This window comes from Rhagoletis zephyria, unplaced genomic scaffold (genome assembly GCF_001687245.7).
Source record: "Rhagoletis zephyria isolate East Lansing unplaced genomic scaffold, Rhagoletis_zephyria_1.1 Rzeph_scaffold_01453, whole genome shotgun sequence".
In the NCBI taxonomy this organism is placed as follows: Eukaryota; Metazoa; Arthropoda; class Insecta; order Diptera; family Tephritidae; genus Rhagoletis; species Rhagoletis zephyria.
The window spans coordinates 106525-116029 of record NW_016158537.1 but is presented as its reverse complement, the minus strand read 5'-3'; the positions used below and the strand labels follow the sequence as shown (position 1 = coordinate 116029).

General features: G+C 41.9%; 1 protein-coding gene across 1 annotated transcript; it reads left to right on the top strand.

The window, feature by feature from the left end:
* Positions 1 to 4617: 4617 nt before the first annotated feature.
* On the top strand, positions 4618 to 5858 carry LOC108364065 (uncharacterized). The gene is made up of 2 exons (XM_017617626.1): positions 4618 to 5290; positions 5372 to 5858. Exon 1 carries the CDS (start codon positions 4706 to 4708, stop codon positions 5165 to 5167), a length of 462 nt encoding a protein of 153 aa, XP_017473115.1. The 5' UTR covers positions 4618 to 4705; the 3' UTR covers positions 5168 to 5290; positions 5372 to 5858.
* The last annotated feature ends 3647 nt before the right edge of the window (positions 5859 to 9505 follow it).

Genomic DNA, 9505 nt, shown 5'->3' with positions numbered 1-9505 from the left:
ATGGCTACTCTATGTTAAGTCGTGGTTTACATGTTTTGAAGCTTTTTACCGTATCCACGGTTTTGGAAAAATGAACCAAGACCAGCGCGACCAGGAAAAATTTAACTTAGCAGTTATGTTTATGGACGAGCGACTACACGAACAAGCATTCGAAATTGCTCGCACACCTCCAGCACAAGACCGCTATGGTACACTTCGACGTACAATAATCAATAAGTTTTCCGCATCTCCACTGGCAAGATTGGAACAGCTGACTACCGGGATACAATTGGGCGACAACAAACCGAGCCACATGCTCACGCAATTACAGCGCACTGACGTCACACTTTTGGATCCCACGTCTACCCGTCTCCGTGCGAGCAGTCATCGCAGGAGTCGCTAAAGGCAATCCAGAAATGACCATAGAACAACTTGCTTCACTTGCAGACGAAATCATCGATGCAGTTCGTGTTAATTCCGTAGAGTCTGTTTTCACTAAACCACTCAATGCTTTCCAACAACAACAAAAACCGTCAATTGAAGCCATCGCATCCACACCATCAACCACGTTTGAAAACCGTGTTGGTTACCTCGAACGTACACTAGCTCGGATTGAGTCAAAATTAGGACAAGAACGTCAGAGTCGTACACGGGAGCGCAGAAGCCCTTCCGCAACTCCACACAGAAGACATACGCACTCATCTGGTGATGCCATTTGCCGGTATCACAAAAGGTATGGGAGCGACGCTAAAAATGTAACATCCCTTGCTACTTCAACAATGCCTCAAAAAACTGATCGCGCGGGCGGCATCAACGCATGGTGTCGTCGGAAAATGTAACGCAATACCGCCACAACCATTTTCGAATTCATCACTAGCGCAACCCAGTCTTTATTGACATCCCTTCACGAGAGGCTTTCCTATTCTTTAGCATTAAGCACAACATCATCGCTATCAAGATTGACAAATATTGCGGAACAAAAAGAGAAATCCGTTGAAACGGTGGACAAATATTCAGTAGGCAGCAACCGACTTTTCATCACGGACCGTTCATCAGCGCGAAACTTTTTAATCGATACTGATGCCGACGTATCTATTAGCCACACAGCAGGATGTTCGCCTCGTCGTAAAGCTAATAACACAGCTATTGACACATACGGAAAGGTAAGACTTAATCTAGATTTTGGACTAAGATGTCCTTTCCAGTGGGATTTTATCACAGCTATCACGGCCCACAACATTATTGGCGCTGATGTTTTGCGGCACTTCAACCTTTTAGTAGACATAAAAAACGCTCTATTATTGACGCGGACACATAAATTAAAAGTCGTGCCTGCATCATCAATATACACAATGTACCTTCCATATCACCAAAATTGTAAGACGATAACAACGAATACGATAAGCTTTTAAACGAATACAAAGACATAACAACAATCGCGCCAAACACAGTACTCTCTGAAGTATCCACCACAGTAACACTGCATTGAGACGCATGCCCACCCGTTCTTGCTAACCCTCGTCGCCTTACACCAGATAAACTAAAAGCAGCCAAGGAAGATTTCGAGTACTTGATGAAAATCGGTGTATGCCGACCATCACAGAGCCCATATGCCTCGCCTCTGCACCTCGTCCGCAAGGCAGACAACAATCGGCGCCCCTCTGGAGACTACAGGGCACTCAATACTCAAACAATTCCGGGCGGGTACCCCCTACCCCATATACATGATCTATCGCACTTATTACATGGTAAAAGCGTATTCTCAAAGATCGACCTCACGCGGGGATACCACCAAATACCCGTGGAAGACAAGGATATTCAGAAAACTGCCGTAACTACGCCGTTTGGGTTGTTTGAGTATCTGCAAATGCCCTTCGGTTTTCGCAACGCTGCGCAAACCTTTCAGAGTCATATGGATGAAACACTTCGAGGATTACGCTTCGCCTTTTGTGATTTGGATGACATCTGCAGTGCCTCGAAGACGCTGCAGGAACACAAGCAACACGTGCGCACGGTATTCGACCAACTTCGACGCGACCATTTAACAATAAATCCCTCTAAGTGCGTATTCGCGCAAACATAAATAAACTTCTTGGGTGACTTGATTACACCCGAGGGTATTAAACCAATGCCGGAGAAAGTAGAAGTTATCAAGAACTACCCACTTCCAAAAATCGCTTGTGATCTAAAACGCTTCCTCGCGATGGTGAACTTTTACCCTCGCTTTATCCCTCATGCCTTGGAACATCAACAGCCACTCCTTGCGCTCTTTAAAGGCAACATCAAATACGACCGAACACCGATTACGTAGAATGACGAAACCGTTAAACTTTTAACGAATGCAAAGAAGATTTGGTACACGCTGCTTCCCTGGCTCACCCAGCCCCAGGAGCTGATATCGTGCTAGTGACTCGGCTATGGGCGCAGTCATTCATCAAATGGTCAACAATGCTCCCCTTTTTTTCTCGTAATTTCACCGACGCTCAATGTAAATACAGCACGTACGACAGAGAGCTACTTGCTATCGACGCAGCCATCAAACATTATCGCTATCTGCTCGAGGGCCGTGACTTCACTAGAGCAACCGACCTCAAGCCCCTTACCTTTGCTTTTTCTCAAAAAAATGACAAAGGATCGCCCAGACAAGTCCGTCAGTTGGACTACATTGGTCAATTTTGCGTCCGAATTGTTCACCTACCTGGCGCGATAAATACAACTGCTGACACACTCTCACGTATCAACCTTTTTCCACTTAACAACGCGATAATCGGCTACGAGGACATCGCTCAACAACAAAAGTGAAGAACTACAAAAATTGCTCGAATCAAGCTCGACGTTTTTACAGCTCAAAGCGATTCAACTTCCACACACTCAAATGGTCAACAATGCTCGCCTTTTTCTCTCGGAAATTCACCGACGCTCAATGTAAATACAGCACGTACGACAGAGAGCTACTTGCTATCTACACAGCCATCAAACATTATCGCTATCTGCTCGAAGGCCGCGATTTCACTAGAGCAACCGACCACAAGCCGCTTACCTTTGCTTTTTCTCAAAAAAATGACAAAGGATCGCCCAGACAAGTCCGTCAGTTGGACTACACTGGTCAATTTTGCGTCCGAATTGTTCACCTACCTGGCGCGATAAATATAACTGCTGACACACTCTCACGTATCAACCTTTTTCAACTTAACAACGCGATAATCGGCTACGAGGACATCGCTCAACAACAAAAGTTTTGTGAAGAACTACAAAAATTGCTCTAATCAAGCTCGACGTCTTTACAGCTCAAGCGATTCAACTTCCACACACGCAGACAGCAATCACCTGTGACGTTTCGGGTGCAATAGCCCGCCCATTCATACCACGGCCATGTCGTTCATCTGTAATAGCAAGGTTGCACGGTATTTCGCACGGCGGAACAAAGGCCACATTAAAACTAATCAAACAGAGATTNATAATCGGCTACGAGGACATCGCTCAACAACAAAAGTTTTGTGAAGAACTACAAAAATTGCTCTAATCAAGCTCGACGTCTTTACAGCTCAAGCGATTCAACTTCCACACACGCAGACAGCAATCACCTGTGACGTTTCGGGTGCAATAGCCCGCCCATTCATACCACGGCCATGTCGTTCATCTGTAATAGCAAGGTTGCACGGTATTTCGCACGGCGGAACAAAGGCCACATTAAAACTAATCAAACAGAGATTAGTTTGGAACAACATGGATCACGATATTTCTAAATTTGTTCAACAATGTGTAAACGCGCTAAATAAGTAGACACACCTTTGCCCCACTCTCCAGATTTTCTATTCCTTCGCAGAGGTTTGAACACATCAGCGTTGATTTGGTCGGACCACTACCGCCTTCCTACGGGTTTAAGTATTGCCTCACGATCATTGATCGTTTCACAAGGTGGCGATATCAGCGCCGATACTGTCGCATTTTCATTAATTGAAGGCTGGATCAAGCAATTTGGAATACCACTACGTATCACCACCGACCAGGAGAGGCAGTATGAACCTCTACTCTTAAATGAACTATAACGTTTTGTGGGCATCACACACCTTCGTACGACAGCGTACCATCCACAGGCAAACGGAATTATAGAGACGTTCCACCGCACCTTGAAGGCAGCAATTATGTGTACGCCAAACCCAATAAGTTGGTCTCGCGAACTTCCAGTCATACTCCTGGGTTTGCGATCGGCTCATAAGGCTGATGTAGATGCCACTCCCGCGCAATTCGTCTACGGTACAACTCTCAGTCTTCCAGGCGAGATGTTCGAGCCAGCTGAACACTCCTCCCCTTCGGAATTTGTTCAACAATTGATTAACACCATGCATAAAGTTAAACCTACCGATACAGCGCATCATACGAAGAGAGAGGTGTTTGTNTAAAGGTAAACCTACCGATACAGCCCATCATACGAAGAGAGAGGTGTTTGTAAACCCTGCGTTGAACGATGCAACTCACGACTTCATCCGAAACGACACCGCTAAACCATCGCTTACACCACCATACGATGGACCGTTTAAAATTGAAGAACGCAACCCCAAAAGTTACAAGATACAAATATGCAACAGAGNAGAGGCAGTATGAACCTCTACTCTTAAATGAACTATAACGTGTTTTGGGCATCACACACCTTCGTACGACAGCGTACCATCCACAGGCAAACGGAATTATAGAGACGTTCCACCGCACCTTGAAGGCAGCAATTATGTGTACGCCAAGCCCAATAAGTTGGTCTCGCGAACTTCCAGTCATACTCCTGGGTTTGCGATCGGCTCATAAGGCTGATGTAGATGCCACTCCCGCGCAATTCGTCTACGGTACAACTCTCAGTCTTCCAGGCGAGATGTTCGAGCCAGCTGAACACTCCTCCCCTTCGGAATTTGTTCAACAACTGATTAACACCATGCATAAAGTTAAACCTACCGATACAGCGCATCATACGAAGAGAGAGGTGTTTGTAAACCCTGCGTTGAACGATGCAACTCACGACTTCATCCGAAACGACACCGCTAAACCATCGCTTACACCACCATACGATGGACCGTTTAAAATTGAAGAACGCAACCCCAAAAGTTACAAGATACAAATATGCAACAGAGCAGTAAACGTATTCATAAATCGCCTCAAACCAGCCTCAAAACACCTCATACTATTCAACCAGAAGTAACAACTGAAACTGCAGACCTAGATCCAACTACCGACAGTGCTGCGAAATCATCGTTGACAATAAAAGTAACACGACGTGGACGCATCATACGACTTCCAGTACGCTTCGCTGCCTAAAAGTCTGGTACGGGAGTACTGGGGCAACTCAGCAAAACTACATTTTTAATGCATGCATTGTTTGCTAACTAAATATACTTTTCTTCAGGTATGGTTAGAATGGAAGGCATATATTAAAAGAAAACTTGGGGACAACAAAAGAGAACAGTTGGCAACTGGTGGTGGTCGAAACAGGCAACATAGTTTTAATGAAATGGAAGAAAAAGTAATCCGGTTCACTGCTTTAGAGACGAGCACGCATGGCATAAAAAACACGGTGAGCGTTGGATTACCTGAGCCAGTGGGCGGAGAAAATGCTGAAGCTGTTGCTGACGTGTCAATGGCCTTTGGCGTGTATCTTGTTGTAATGGCTTTCGGAGCTACCAGGCGGAGGTGAACGGAAAGGTGTCATCAACCATGGTTCCAAGGAGTATCCAGCATCCCCTGAACGTGGAAAAACGATTTTTATAAATTTTCACTTAAATTTTGTTTACCTACCCAAAATCCAGGTGTTACGTTCACCATTTAAGTAGTTCCTCTCAAAGAAACATCTCGCATTGCTGACGTTCATTATATGGGAATCGCGATTGCTTCCTGGGTACTGCGCATTCACAAAGCGGATTTTCATTTTGTTATCGCAAATCTGCAAATAATTTAATTAAACCTTGATGCATAACTGGTCTATCAAACTTACTATCATGGCATTGATGCTGTAGTAGCCTTTTCGGTTATGATACAGGAATTTGTCTTCAGTGGGAGAAATTATTTTAATATGAGTCCCGTCCACACACAACACTACTCCAGGAAATCCTGTTTTTTGGTAAAAGTCCATCTTTGCTTGCCGTTTTTCGTCATGACTTAAGTTAAGGTTTTTTCAATGTGGGCAAATATGAGTTTGTAACAACGCCAATACGTCTTTTAAAACGCAGCAAAATGTGGACTGAGCCATCGGTATGTCATAATCCTTGCCCACTCCATGCTGATAGCCTCCCTCCGTGAGAAATCTTAAAACAGAAGATAGCCGATGAACTTGGCTTATGGATGACGAGCAAGGAGCTGCTTTCTCTTCCAAAGCACTTAGGACGTACGTAAATGCGGCTTGTTTAAGCGAAAATTTTTTATGAACCTGCATTAAAGTGCAGTTAGAAATAAAGTAATCATGAACACACTACACTTACATTACTTCTTGCATTTCGAGAGGATTACTTGCGTCCCTCAAAGTTTTTCTCTGAATTTTAATAGCGGACCTGCTTAATTCACTTTCCTCTACCATCAGCATGATTGCACTCGCCAGTGAATCCATTTTTTTTATTGATAATTTTATAAAAATGTCCAAAATCAAAAATATTGCACGATTAAATTTATTTGTTTACTTTCAGCCAGCTGATTGCGAAACTTCGTACTTCGAAATTTTAATTTGGCAGCACTGTTTTCGAGTTCACTCGGATTCAGTGATAGCAATTTTTTCGTATTCGTAGCGGACATCCGAATTCGTAGATTTTCTACGATGGATTCTATGATAGGACTAAATGTGTTTGCTACTGCAAGTCACTCACTGCGCTCACTAAAAAGTGTTTCTTAAGACTACTTTAGGGTCGCTGTTGGAGCAAATGATTTTTTTTTTTATATTTATACAAAGTGGTTACAGTTTTGTACCACTGTGCCTGCGCTACATGCATACGTGCATACATGAAACATATCGGCCGAAGTTGTTTTTTCCCAATCTTATTTACATATGTATGACATGCAAATGTGTTTGCTACTGCAAGTGGGTACGCAGATAGTTCCCACGGCTTCTCTTAGTTATATACATATTTACATACATTCATAAATATAGGGTTATACATATGAACGCATCTCTTATTATAACAGAAAATGAGAAACCGCAGCAGGCCTAGTGAATGCCAACGGTGTTAGTTATTCATCGGATGCTGCAGAATTCTTTCTTTATTATCAAAATGCTGGTGGTATAAGAACAAAAATTGTGCCATTGTTGTTTTTTTCATCGTCGGCTCTCTATGATATCATAGTCTTAATATAAACTTGGCTCTCTGAACGCCATCATACTGCCGAAATGCTCGATTGCCAAGTGTATAACGTACATCGCAAAGTCAGATGTCCCCGCACAACTGGTCTCTCTAAAGGCGGCGGTATACTTGCTGCTGTTCGTTCGAGTCTACCCAGTAGGCAAATAACCCTGTCCTCTGAAATGAGGTCAGACCAGATCCGTTTCGATATTGATCAAATTATTGTTAAAATCGTTATAGATAAATTGCATGAATTATTCATTTCTGTAAGTTACATACCGCCATTAAGTCCAATTGAATTGTATAAAATGCATACAAGTAATTGTTGCTCGATATTGAATAGTCTAAATGATAATTATTATTATAATCAAAACATTATAATATTGGGTGAGTTCAATTTGCCAAATGTTAAATGGTGGTTTGATGATGACGTTAAGCAATTNCATTATAATCAAAACATTATAATATTGGGTGACTTCAATTTGCCAAATGTTAAATGGTGGTTTGATGATGACGTTAAGCAATTTTGTCATATAATGTAACAAGCGAGAGTGATTGTGAAGTACTAGACACCTTTTTTGGAGTTTAACCTCTCTCAAATTAATAGAGTTCATTATGACAAAAATCGTATTCTTCACTTAGTGTTTACTTATAATGGTCTTAAATCTGACGTCGAATCCCTCTCTTCACCACCTCTTTCAAACGCTATGCATCAAAAAACACTGAATTTATAAATTATTTAAAATCAGTTATTTATAATTGTAAGAACTATAATTTCACTGCAACCAAATCCATTGAGATATCACGCTCCCTGAATTCGGTTTATTGGGAATCTGCCTTACCCCCCTATTATGAATTTCCATACGATAGACGATAACCGTTGCAAGCGTATCGTAGAAATTAGTTTTCGTATTATTCTTTTCATACGCCCGACAGATGTATTATTTTGAATGTCTGTGGTTTTTGTTCACTTTTTATCGTTAACCAAAACAAATTAGTTACGCTAACTTCGGATTTGCTACGACGAACATCGGTTCGTAATTAGGGATAACAGAATGCAAGCGTTTATCGTGAATCGTACGGATTCATAATATTGTCACAGGCCTACGACGTATTTCGAGACGCGGCAATTGAAAAGTTCGTATCTATTTATGAAGCCAGTAAAAAATTTGTCCAAACCAGATTGGTACGACTCTAGGCTTATTAATATAAACAATTAGAAAACTAACAAGCTGTATCGCAATTCGAAAGACAATTTTGAACTTTTTGAAGCCTACAGTAGTTTACAAAAAGAGTTTGACGCTCTTAACACATTTTTATACCAGAGCTATATACTGAACATTGACAGCGAAATAAGATTTAATAGTAAACGGTTTTGACAGTATATAAACAGCAAAAAGGAAAACATCCGAATTTCTGATCTGGTGGATTATTTGGGGGAATCCTCGACTGACGTTCAAACTAGTATTTGTAACTTGTTTGCGTCCTTCTTCCGCTCCGTTTATGTTTCTCAATCTGAAACCGGAACAGTCAATAACTTACATTGCAGCACAATTATGCTTAAAGGCTTACAGCTTTAAGCTGAAGAAGTTCTAGCTGGTCTTTTGGTTTTGCCAAATGATCCAAATCCTGGAATCAGGAAGATGCCGTGTATCATGGCCTAGCAAACTCAGAGACCGCGGCAATCGACGACGACCTTGCTGAACCCGACCAGATAAATTTATTAGACAGAACTCCCTGCTACCGTTCATTGAAAGGACAATTGCAGGGAGGAAAATAAAATTACTAATAGACACGGGGGCATCAAACAAGTCTGTTAAGCCTCTAAAAGCGCTTAAGCACATAACACCTGTCAAATTCTTTTTTTAGTAAAGTCAATCCACGGCTTTACTAACATTAAAGAAAAATGCNTTCTGTTAAGCCTCTAAAAGCGCTTAAGCACATAACACCTGTCAAATTCTTTTTTTTAGTAAAGTCAATCCACGGCTTTACTAACATTAAAGAAAAATGCATAATCAACAGTTTTGACTAAAACAGTACCTTTTTATACTTCCTTCTCTTCCAATGTTCGACGGGATAATAGGTCTGGATCTGCTTACGCAAACAGACGCAACAATCGGTTTTAAATCCAAAAAAACAACGACCAATAATGGCTGAGGAAATAAAGTTTTTAAAGTGTGCTAATGTGAATTTCACACGGGTAGAGGATATAGAAG

Excerpts from the sequence above, each read along its gene's own strand:
- LOC108364065 (XM_017617626.1), top strand. The coding sequence starts at position 4,706 with ATGTGTACGCCAAGCCCAATAAGTTGGTCTCGCGAACTTCCAGTCATA.